The sequence below is a fragment of the Panicum hallii genome, chromosome 7, assembly GCF_002211085.1.
Source record: "Panicum hallii strain FIL2 chromosome 7, PHallii_v3.1, whole genome shotgun sequence".
NCBI lineage: Eukaryota > Viridiplantae > Streptophyta > Magnoliopsida > Poales > Poaceae > Panicum > Panicum hallii.
Window position 1 is genome coordinate 1,036,807 of NC_038048.1, and position 12,336 is coordinate 1,049,142.

The 12,336-nt window shown below is 45.1% G+C and overlaps 1 protein-coding gene across 5 annotated transcripts; it reads right to left on the bottom strand.

Moving 5' to 3' along the window:
* Window positions 1-7,625: 7,625 nt before the first annotated feature.
* LOC112899648 lies at window positions 7,626-12,336 on the bottom strand. Of its 5 annotated transcripts, none has more exons than XM_025968205.1 (6): window positions 11,902-12,332; window positions 11,108-11,341; window positions 9,169-10,937; window positions 8,306-8,621; window positions 8,081-8,221; window positions 7,626-8,003 (listed from the first exon to the last, which is right to left on the bottom strand). In XM_025968205.1, exons 3-5 carry the CDS (start codon window positions 10,933-10,935, stop codon window positions 8,205-8,207), a joined length of 2,100 nt encoding a protein of 699 aa, XP_025823990.1. In that variant the 5' UTR covers window positions 10,936-10,937; window positions 11,108-11,341; window positions 11,902-12,332; the 3' UTR covers window positions 7,626-8,003; window positions 8,081-8,204. The 5 variants fall into 5 exon arrangements, with proteins under 5 accessions (XP_025823990.1, XP_025823992.1, XP_025823989.1 ...); XM_025968207.1 differs by having other exon boundaries at window positions 8,081-8,621; window positions 9,169-9,967; window positions 10,136-10,937; window positions 11,902-12,331; XM_025968204.1 differs by having other exon boundaries at window positions 8,081-8,621.

Below are 12,336 nucleotides of genomic sequence, written 5' to 3' on the forward strand. Positions count from 1 at the left end.
GGCTGGTTCAGCACAGCAAAGCCATTGTCACGGTTGTGTCAACATCCAAAATACTGACATGATTCACTCATGAAATTACTATCTTTTCTCACACAAATAGGCACAAAGTGCACAAATCCAAAGCTTAATTTAGTATCTAAAACCAGTAGATAACTCGCCTAAGCCTACTCAAGTGTCCGGGCACTTTGTCCAATCCAATATTTCTTGATCATTGCCTCATATGCCTCCCTGAAAATGTCATCAAGCTTTTTTGAAAAAAAAAATATTGAATGAGTGAATAAAAATGACTCACAATGTAAGCCAACAAATTTGGCAGTATGTATCGACATATTGGGAACTTGACCCAAATGAAAATGACTCCCTGTTGATAATTTGCATCATTAAAGGTAACTGTTTACACAAATATCTCTTTAAATTATTATTCTTTGCTCTTGATGAAGATTATCAACAGGGCTGATTCTTGATCTACTTCACAAGCACATATGAAAGCCTCTCTATTTTCTTTGCTCTTGATGAAGATTGCATATGCTTTTATCTTTTCTTCTTTCGTCACTTCCATTGTGTTCGGAACTGAGATGCACCTTCTGATCGTGAAATCAGAAGCTTGAGCAGCATCCTTTTCTCTTGCCTCCCTTTCTCTTGTCTCCCTTTCTCTTTCCTCCATTTCTTTTGCACGATCTGCCGCTTCAGCTTGTGCTTGCTTGGTCCTCATTTTTAGGTATGCCCCCATCATGCCTACTATGTTTTCATTCTTCCTAAGCCTCTTTAGTTCCTTTTCTTATTTGTTTCTTGATGCAGCAGGTCTTTGTTGTCCACTTCTTTCAATAGCTGGAGCATCATTTTTTTATCTCGTGATAGAGTATCAGCCATTCTTTGAAGCCCCTCTTCATTCCTTTCAGTGCCATCACCACTTTCATCATTTACCTCATAAACCACATTGTCATCAAAGCCTTGTGGCTCATCTTCAGCATCCTGAAGTTGCTCAGGGGGTTCTTCCTCTTGCCGGGTGTCTCAAGAGAAGTGACATTGTAAATCCCTTTAGCCAAGTGCCCTGCACAATAACAACGAAATATGGGGTCATCACAGCAAGCAGGTCGCAAGGCATCTATTATGACAGCAAAACTTATCATCATAAAGCCCTCCCAAAGCATCAAAGAGTGGAAAGGTTGCCTTATTGTTGTTAAACTTCTTAATTTTAGGGAATGTCTGCACAATTAAAGAAAATATTGATCAAATACGAGGTCATCACTATGAGGTTATCCACATTAAAAAAGAAATTCAACTTTAAGAAATCAACTCACCACCATGAGATTTGTCCACGTAGCTGGTGGTCCTTCAACCATATTCCTTTTCGCGTTCCAGCTCGACCCGCTGTGTTGCTTTGCCGCTTTGAGCATCTTGTAGTCTCTCTTCGACTGACCTTCTTGTCAGACCCGGGGCCACGGGGCTGTGTACATAGCGTAGTTTAAGAGATTAAGTCCGTCTTATCTCTTATTTACCTCGCTTATCTCTTATTTATCCCGTTTAAATGGGAGATAGAGCTAACTGATACAGAGGGGATCTACTCGAGATATGTTCTGGTACGATTTCTTAGCTGGTGTTGGTTAGTATCTTTGTAACCCTGCCCTCTTGGATATATAAGGGAGGACAGGGACCCCTCTCAAAACACGATCTCTAGATCATTCTACACCAAAGGCAATATAAACTACCATACAGGACGTAGGGTGTTACGCATCTTGCGGCCTGAACCTGTCTAAGCTTTGTGTTCCTTGCACCTTCGAGTTCCTGATCTCGACGTCTCCTCACCCAAAACTTACCACCTTGGGTATATCCCTCGGTGGGCAGCCGGTTAAACACTGATAGCCGGCGTGCCAGGTAGGGGAGCGCGCTGAAGATCCACCGGCGAGCTCGATGGCATCTTTCCAATTCTCCAGGCAACTTTCGTCGATTCCTCGTCGACATGAAGCCAAAGACTTCCGCGGCGGATCCCCGCGGCGACCTTGACAAGTTCATCGACGATCTCGATGACTTGTCGATTCATGGATCCGCTACGAGGACCGAGGAGTCTGCTCTCGGCTCAACTTCACCTCGTGCTGCAACGTCGACGCACCGCCGCCGCCGACCTCGACGACCCAGCTCGAGTTCGGCTTGTGTCGCAATGTCCGCGTGCAGCAGCGATGATTTCGTCTACTTTGACTTCGCGAGGACGATCGGCGGCCTGCCGCCGACTGTTTCGATTACTTGTCTCGGTTAGAAACTAGTCGAGGGCGAGCCTCACATCAACGACTACTTCAACTACTCGTCTCGACTTGAAAACTAGTCGGAATCGACTCTGACTAGTCGAGCTTCATCAACAAACCGTCGCAGCTTCATCGACGAGCTCCACGGCTTCGTCGACATTCGTCCACGAATCAAGCTAAGTGACTTATATTTTTTCCGACTTGTTCTTCATAAGATTGGCTACCTTTTTGGGTATGCCTCTCGACGGGCATGAAACCCTCGGGGGCTACGCCATGATCGACTACTCCTGGGATGCTAGACCGACAGCCACAGCTTTGGTGCACCGAGTATTGGAGGCTCTGCCACAAACTTAATGCATCGAGTGCTGGTGGCTTTGCCACGGTCTTAGGACACTGACTACGGAGGTTACGCCACAAGGTTGTGTTCTGAGTGCTGGAGGCTTCATGGGACTACACCCTGTGGAAGTATAGATCTTTGCGTGTTGCCACACGCGCTCTCGCCGACTACTTATGCGTGTACGTCTCTTGATGGGTACGAAACCCTCTAGAGCTACACATCGCCGACTACTTTATGCGCACCGCACATCCTCTTTGTCGCATGACGACTTCTTTGTCTTCTCTTAACGGTTGCTAAAGTACTCAGGTAGCACACGCCTTAATCCGTGAAACCTCGACTCTTCTGTAAGCCTATGCTCCTACGCGTGCATGCGGCTAAGCTCCCTATACTATGGTCTACGGCCATCAGGGATCAGGTGCTTAAACATAACAGGCTAACTGCCCGGGAAAATTACATGGCCTAGCAAGAGCAAGACGCGAAATTTTTACACCGAATAAATTTTAGTGTCTTCACATTATTACTGAGTACTACTCGGTATCTTCACATTATACTACATAATATATGCATTGTCTTTTTTTCAGGTCAAGCTTCGGCAACAACCCTCCAGGCAGCACGGCGTGCCATCACAGTTCCGCTAGTTCCCAGGCTCGGGGGCTGGGCGTTGCACACTACTCGACATGGCTTCTTCAGCTCTCCTGGCTCGTAGGCTCGGGGGCTGGATGCCGCAAAACTACTCGAAGACGATTCATATGAAGACTGAGAGTGCAGAAGAAACCCTAAGTCACCGCGCGGTTAAATAAACCAGCGGGAGGCTTAATTTCATTATGCAGAAGGCGAATAGTTTTTCTCGGGATTTCATTTTTGTACTGCATGCCATGACTTTTGGATCCTTATTTCCAAATCTGAGAGATTTGGATTCAAGGCTCGGGGGCTGCGGGATACGTGGCATCGACTACTTATTTAACGAATTTATTCAAAGAGTAAGTAAGAAAGATGTAAGCTTAATTTGACCCCTCAGCCTGATTCTTCGATTCAACCTAAGGCTCAGGGGCTACTCCATATGAAGTGTGATTTTTCATTCGCACGCCATATTAAAAATATAATTCGGGGCATGAGCACCTCATAGCTTCGATGCAGCCAAGCAAGTACTCGAAGAAAGACTTCAAGACGAAGCTTCAAAAGAAGTCGAAGTCTACTTCAGAAGTACTCGATAAGCCTGTAGTACTCAGCTACGAAGAGCTAGGGGGCTTGTCAGACCCGGGGCCACGGGGCTGTGTATATAGCGTAGTTTAAGAGATTAAGTCCATCTTATCTCTTATTTATCCCGTTTAAATAGGAGATAGAGCTAACTGATACAGAGGGGATCTACTCGAGATATGTTCTGGTACGATTCCTTAGCTGGTGTTGGTTAGTATCTTTGTAACCCTGCCCTCTTGGATATATAAGGGAGGATAGTGACCCCTCTCAAAACACGATCTCTAGATCATTCTACACCAAAGGCAATACAAACCACCATACAGGACATAGGGTGTTACGCATCTTGCGGCCCGAACCTGTCTAAGCTTTGTGTTCCTTGCACCTTCGAGTTCCTGATCTCGGCGTCTCCTCACCCAAAACTTACCACCTTGGGTATATCCCTCGGTGGGCAGCCGGTTAAACACCGACACTTCTTTCTCCTGAATTTGAGCCTTTGTGTAGGAAACATACTTGTTCCTCAGATGAAACTTCTTGATCATCTTATTCCACCCTTCAAAGTTCCATCCATTGTCACCCTTTGTGTGGGAATGACCACCTTAAAAAAGTGGTTGATGTGATGGTGGAAGGTGTCATTGCTGTGCCCAAAGAATACTTGGAGATCCTCATTTGAGGTGCTGTGACTTAGATGTATATGAAAAAATCCAACTTCTCCTCCACCGTGATCCTTGTATTAACGACAAGCCTTCTCCTTCTAAGATAAGTCACCACATCTCTGAAGATATGGGGTTCCATCCTAAATATAACTTGGCAGTTCTTGACATGTCCCTCGAGGAGTCGACGAACCTTAACCTCACCTATCTCTTCTGATGTATCACGTTTCTTTTTTTTCTAGCCCACCTCTAGTAGAACCCATGAGATATAAGGCAGGGAAAAGAATCAGCATCATGTCATCATCTTCATCCTCCCTTCTCTTTCTAACGTGATCTCGCAATGATATACTCATTGTAGAACTAAAGCATGTAAATTTATTATATCACATACTCATTGTAGAACTAAACCATGTAAATTTATCAATAGGAGACTAAGCATAAACGCATTATTCAACATGGACAGATAGAAATTTGGCTGGTAAAAGAATTTTAAAATAAAATAGATCACTGACATTTATGAACTCATTTCAGCATGCTGGTAAAAGATGGAGTATATTTTGGAGTTTGTACCGGATCCCAAGAAGGGGGAGCTTCACCTTTCCAACACGAACCGGTGCTGGAGGGATCTACAAGTAACAATAAAAAGTATTCGTCAAGCAAAAAGGACTAAACAACTAGAATAAATTAGAGGGAGCTACACATAATGTACATAAACAATTTACTTCTTCAATATTCATTATTAACCCTTTGATTAGGAGATTCAGACCAAAAGTACTACACCATAATCTGACAGATTATGGTAAACAATGCTCATTGTCAGTAACTCAAACTTATTTGAGTTACTAAACCTTCTCCTAGAACACCAATTTTTTTTTCAATGTAAGGTACTATTTCTAATAAGTTACTAAACCATATGATGTTCAAGAATTGATGGCTAGTAGTTTTCTAAATCTAAAATCATGTGGGCACCTTTCAGAGCTGAAAGGATCCACCCTTTCTCCAACAAACCAAAGAACCATCACATTCTTCTAGACCATAATCTAGTGAGCATGTGATCTAAAAGTGCACAATAATCAAGTGCTTCTTCTAGACCATCTAAATAAAGCAGGCCAATATGACATCAACAGTTTAGCAAAGAATATGCACTATACAAATCATAACCAAGGTATAAAGAAAGAGAAGGCTCAAAAACACTCAAAGAGTTGCAAAATATGACATCAACAATTTAGCACCAAGAAAGAGGCTTCAGCAGGTAGGTGTAACTCAAGTGATAGCATCTAAGAAAGAAATAGTATCACTTATAGAACAGACAATTCGAACTGATATTTCCCAAGTGAAAACAGCGACAAGGAGCAACACCCTGTTAGTGAGGCAGTAGGGGCCTCCAAATGTGGCTACCATCATTCTCAAGTAATAGAGAACTGAACTCGGTTATTGTATTTGTTTATTCACATGTGACCTTTGGTTCAACAACGATCACAATTAACAACCAAAGAACGTGTCACCTTCAGGTGGATACTTTCTTTCCATAAAGGCATGTCTATTCAGAAAATAGCATTTCATATATGCACTACTATTATTCACATTTTAGCAGTATAAGACATCCCAAAGGAATAGAGAAAGAAAAGAAGAACTTTGAGCTAAAGGATATAGAAAGCACCATGTATTTTGCAGAAAGAACAACTAGACAAGAACACCAAAGAGGGAGAGAAAGCGAGAGATCATCCATGGAGAACACAAGAGAGGTAAGAGTGATTCCCATCTCCCTGAATCGCAGCATCCGCTGTCCCGTGAACAAATCGTTTCTTGCTTCTTGAGGAGATTAGCCCTTGGATTCCTGTTGTGATCCATACATCCGTGAACTCATTCTTCTCAATTCTCACTGCTTGCATTCTTTGGTGCGTGCAGCAGCGGGTCAGTACGCGGCGGGTGCCAACGGCTAGATGACGGTACCGGCGTTCGGGGACTGGGACATGAAGAACGGCGCGCTGCCGTACTACTCCATGGACCTCTCCAAGATCCGCGAGATGCGCAAGCAGAAAAAGAAGGAGCTCTTCCGCGCCAGCCTCGGCAGCGACAAGGACCTTTCCCAAGCCTAGCAGCAGCGCAACTAGGCCCAGGCCAAGGCACAGCCCAAGCTCCACGACTCCCCAAGGTAAAGCCTAGCAAGAACCCTAGCACCGGGGAGAGAAGAGGGCAAGAAAGACGAGGGCGATGCGTTAGGCAACGGAGAGCATGGACGATGGATGGGAGCAGTCGCCGTCGCCTCCCCTTGCACTGCGCTGTGCCGTCGCCCCGCCCCCAGCAGTCGCACACGAGAGCTTCAAGATGGGATCCGGAGGGTGAGAGAGGAGGTTCTGATCCGGGCTATAAGAGGGGAGGAATGGCTGTTCCACGCCTCTTTTCCTTCCGGGCCGGTCCAAACCGAACAATAATTCCAGACCAGGACTGATTTCGAACCAGGCCGGACGGATCCAGCCGGAATAGCACCCGGAACAGGGTATTCCGGGGAAACCGAACGGGCCCTAATCTCCTTTTCTTATTACCCTGATGTCTGAATAAATTAAGTCATACACTTGATACGTATGCACCTTGCGGATCTAAACTACTGCTATTAGTGCTATAAACACGTCTTCATCTCTTGAACATTTGTCAATCTTAAAGCAAGGTTCTTTGGCTCTGCTTGCCTACCATTACGATCATGGAAGCAGATTATAGGACACAAGCTACATTAATCTCTGTGCCTGCAACTGCTTTCCGGCTCATTTGTACCGACACCAACAACACATCATTATATGTGACTATCATGCTGGCTCGTACTATGCATAGGCACAATTACTTATTATCTAAGCCAATTCTTAATTATTCGATGCCTGCATGGATAGTTCTTTCAGCTTCGTTCATAAATTCATATCATTTTTATATGGATACCAATAGAGTCAAACTTATATATATGAAAATTGTATGTTTCAATAAGAACTCACATGGCGATGTGCCAACCACCTTTGCTGCACCAACACGTGTCCCTCTGATTAGATGCAGAATTTAATTAGGGACAAATATTATTTTGATTAATTAAACCGCACCAGCTACTCAATGATGGAAACTTTTCCATCTTTTTGCACACGTATTTAGTTCTTCTTCTCCGTATGCCCACATATAAAATACCCCTGCTAAAATTTACCTGCCACAACATAATCAGACACTTAACTGCCGAGATATGTTTAGTTGGTCATTGGTGTGTAATGCTGGGAAAAGATAGCAACTTTCCTTAGTTCTCACAGCAACGGAAAGATATACATGCCAGAAAGACAACAGCATGCACAGGAAACAGTGAAGCTACGACCTCAGTTCGGATACTGCATAATTTCTTATGATTACACTACACAACAGCTATGTAAAAATATAAGAATTGCCGATTTCACATAAGCGGCTTATTTCACCGCTATGCCGGTCACCAACGCCCACAAAAAGGAGGATCAATCTATGGCCGATCATGATCCTGGCATGCTGCACCACACTTACATTGCTCCACCAGCCTGCACCCTTTGCGGTTATGAATGAATGCCAACCATGATCCTGATCGTGAAAAAGATTATATAAGCATACACAACGATTGAAATAACATATCACATGAACAGGCACGCCAGACTCACCTTGTAATAGACACTTGAATGCAGGGAGGAAGTTGATCTTGCAGCATGTGGTGCTGCTATATGAATGAATTCCAGTACTTCATATATTTATTTACAGATAACTATGATGATTTCACTGAAGTAGTCAATCCTCAGTTTTCCCTGAAGAACGAGGGGCCATTTCAGGAGTAAAATATGCAAATTTTTCTAAACCGGCCGTGTTTTCACTCATGGGGTTACTTTCACCTGTGGGGCTATTTCCACCAACGTCTTCGGTGCCTCTGGAGACTCCCGAGTAATACTTGAAGTGGTGTGCTAGTAATGACACGATGGTAATGAACTCACACCCGTTGCTGAGCTGCCTGGCATGGGATTCTTGGCTGCAATGGTTCGCGGCATACAACAACATCTCCACCCACACCCCCAAGATCAGCTCCAAAGGATCACGCTGCTCTTGCCAGCGCAATTCTATGCTCAGAAGCTCGTTGGCGAGCAAGATTGCATACATATTAGCACTGTCACGGATGGAATCCCCATGTGGATTTGGTGCCCTTACCGATCCCTGAGCCAGAGGACGATGGTTAGGTAAAATTAGAGCCCTTAATAGAATTTCAGGTGTAGGCGGACACTATCTATGTGAATCTTCGATGGAGGTAAAACAGAGCACATTGAATGAGTTATGTGTGTTCTATCATAGTGCACATTGAGTTTAACTTTGTTTCCTGATTTTATTAGACTAAGATCTAAAACAATAAAACATAATATCCCATTTCGATTTCATTGGATAGTACTAGTCAAACGATCAGGAAATAAATTTCAACTGCACATTACGAAATTCAAATGGAACTGCTGTTAGGTGCAACTCTGAATATAGGCATGTGCTAGTTCTGCTAGTAAAGCCATTAAGTATGAAAATAGAAACTTGTTTAAGGTCTTCTATATTATCAAACATATTTACCAACAAAATGAGTTTCAGTTGAATTGGCATGGAAGGTATACCTGCAAATTGAAATTGCAAACAGTGAGGCAGAGCTTGGGTCATTTTTCCAAGAATGGAGAAATAGATTTCAAACAATATGAATGAACTTGAGGCCCCACTCAGCCCATACCAGTGCAAATTGGGAGAAACTCCACGCCATCTCAGCAAGCTTCTCCCTCCGTGGGATCCTGGAGCAATTAGGGCCATCACGGTGGAACAATTCCTTAAACATACAGTACGGATTCCAGCTTATGGGAGATGGCTCGACTGGGTTGTCCTTATCACCAAAGCGCGCACGACATTGTCCTTCTAGTTGTTCACAGGAGGTAAGATGTATGTTGTGCCGTGCAGCGCCAGGCAGCATGTTGGGTTTTACCACCAACAGGAACATCATGTAATCGGATAGTACCTCAGTAGCCTCAATGAGCTCTTTTGCATGTTTGGCCTTGGATTTCCGGATGTACACCTCGGTTGCAATGTGCCAAACAAGGATGCTCTCGTCAAAGTCGATGTTGACACTCCAGCGAGCAAAGTCGTCATAGGCTTCCATACTTTTAAGTATAAAGCTGCCCCTAGAGTTCGAGTCAGTATTTTTGTATTGCAGTGCTCGCTCCTTGTCTTGCAGTGCTTGCAAAACCAATTTCTTGATATCTCGTATTGACAAAATGTCGCTGCGTGAGAAAGTGCCCGAGAAGTGCATCTTGTTCCACCAGTCCTGGAGCCCCAATTTCATTGCTAGTCTGCTCCCTATTTCATTCGTGTTGCGGGTGCACAAGTGGAACAAATTGTACTGACCAATGGAGCCTGACCAGAGTCTCCTACTTGCCGGATGGACACGCTGACCAAGGGAAGTGATAACATGGAGAGGCCACTCCCATCCCCTGCCCCTGCGGTGTAATAAAGAACATGTCCAGGTGGATAGTAGAGCCCTGCACACAGATATGATTTCCAGGACCAAAGCCCCAACCAGTAAAACATAACTGATAATCACATCCACTCTGCTGTACCCATTTCCTCTACTGTTTATACTGAGCTGAAACAACAGAAACGTGGTGGCTGTGCCAAGCAGCGAAATGAAATGGATGCAGAAGCCATACCATGTGTGGATTACCGCCGCCTTGGTGTAGAGGAAGTCATACATCAGAGTCAGCTCCATCTCGACCAATTTGTATAGATCCTCTCCCAAATAAGATATTACAGAACTTTGTTTAGAATTAGATTGTGAACGGACCAAGTGACTGGGTACCATTATGATATCAGCGAAGACACCTTTGCAAATATCGAATTGGGAGTGGGCTCCAAGCAGTAATTCCTCTTCACTGGTACCCAAAGTTAATAGCTGATAAGGGTTAGTCTTGAACTTTCGGGTGCTGATGCTGTTGCGGATGCTGCTAATGTTGCCACACTTGAGCGCCCATATCCTCTCACCGTATTTGAGAAGACCAGCAACAAACATGGAGATGGAGGCCAGCAGAAGCAAGGTCCCGCTGCGGGCAATGTACTCGTATATCACATAAGCAGCTCCTAGGACCTGCACAGCAAGAGTTTGGAGGTGGCGCAACCAGAGCGTGTTGTCTTCGAGCGCATATGCTGTGATGTTGTCTGGGCCACCGAGGTGCAGCAGGAGGAACGGTGCCCAGAACGCTACCAGCTGGTGCTCGTCTGACCTACTGTCGACTGATAGATGGCCCAGGGTGTATATCGCCGTGGAGTCGGCCAGCAGGTATGCCGACCATAGGAAGAACATGAGAATGCTGGAGGAGCTATGCCTGCGGATCCCTCCAAAGACAAGGAGGAATACTTGCAACGAGAAGCTTACAAGGACCAGGATTTGTATTCCCCATTCATTCCACAGGTTCACTAGCCTTCCAGCTTCTATTACTTCGCTCCTCATCATGTCTACAGTAACATGTCAAAGTGCCCAACAATATTAGCAATAGCTCCCAGTGCATGAGAAATGAGTTGGGAGGAGCTCGAGGAATCATAATCTAACTGGCAATAATAAAAGCAGAGAAGTGGTAACCAAAAAAACAGTAATAAAGGAGAAAAGAACATAGGTGATTAATTACCTGGGAGTTAAATTGTCGAGCTTTATGATAAGGAGGGTTCCTCTAGCTGCTGCTGCGATGTGGGCCATAGCTTTATCCCGTTTGGTTCCATGTATGACGGCAAGCTTGCCTTTGAAGAAGTTGTCCCATATCGCATCTGTCAGCTCTTCTTTTTCTCCGAAAGGATTGGCTTTTAAGACCAGAAAACAGCCAAGCTACATCTTTGTGAACGAATCCAACATCTCATCTTGCTTCCTGAGAAAAAGGAAGCGAGAAGCTTAAGTTACTCTGGCCTGATCAGCCTGAAAAATAGCCATTTCTTCAAGAAGTTGAAGAAGGTTGATGCACAGCGGTTTAATTTCCTTCAATTAGCACATGATGATGATGATGCAAAAAATAAAAAATAAAATGAAAATCTTGCATGGACGTTCAGAGCAACCATGGCAGTGAACATGACAAGAATTATTACTTCCGTTGGTTGATCAACTAAAAAGTGTATCCAGTTCAATTGATCTAGTAATTATGAAAAAAATCACAGGATCAATCCACTTTCGTTCATCAATTGATTTGCAATCTACAGAACTAGTGCATCCGAGTAAAACAAACATGCAGCGCCATGCCAGATCATGTATATCAGTAGAGTTGGAAGTGTTGATGAACAAATCAAGAGCATATATCATCAATACAGTATTTTGTGCATAAACTGATCTGCAATTCAGTGACATGAATGCATCCACAGCCACAGCAGTGATCCATTTTACCCCCATCCACCCACGAACAGATCAAAGGGGAATTGGTAGTGAATGCTCGCTCACTTGGTCGAAGACTCGAAAGTGGTCGGGCGCCCCACTCGTCGGACGAGAGGGCTCGGACGCTCGGTCGTTCGACAGCCTGCGCACCGCCGGAACCCACCCGATGCGGCGCCGGGCAGAGAGGAGCGGGAGAGCGCCTGGCAGCGATTTGGAGGCTGGACGGCGTACCGGAACCACGTCGACAGCGAAACTTCCGCCGCGGCTCCTCTGGTCCGGACTCCTTCCTACTCCGTTGATCCCCTCGCCCTCCACTTCTCGGCAGCGGTGGCGGCGGCGGGAACTCACCAGTCGCCTGTTGGAGGAACCTCCCGGAGGAGCGTGGCGTGGTGGCGGCGAGGGAGGCGAGACGAGGCGGGTTTAGGAGGACAGACAGAGGCCGGAGCGAGGAAAGGTGGAGGCGGCAGCCTCTCGCGCACAAGCACAACGCAACGCCAACGC

Coding starts and splice junctions, on each gene's coding strand:
- LOC112899648 (XM_025968204.1), bottom strand. CDS start 10,935: ATGATGAGGAGCGAAGTAATAGAAGCTGGAAGGCTAGTGAACCTGTGG. Junction 8,622..9,168: donor GTTTCTCCCAATTTGCACTG/GTATGGGCTGAG, acceptor CCTCTGGCTCAG/GGATCGGTAAGGGCACCAAA.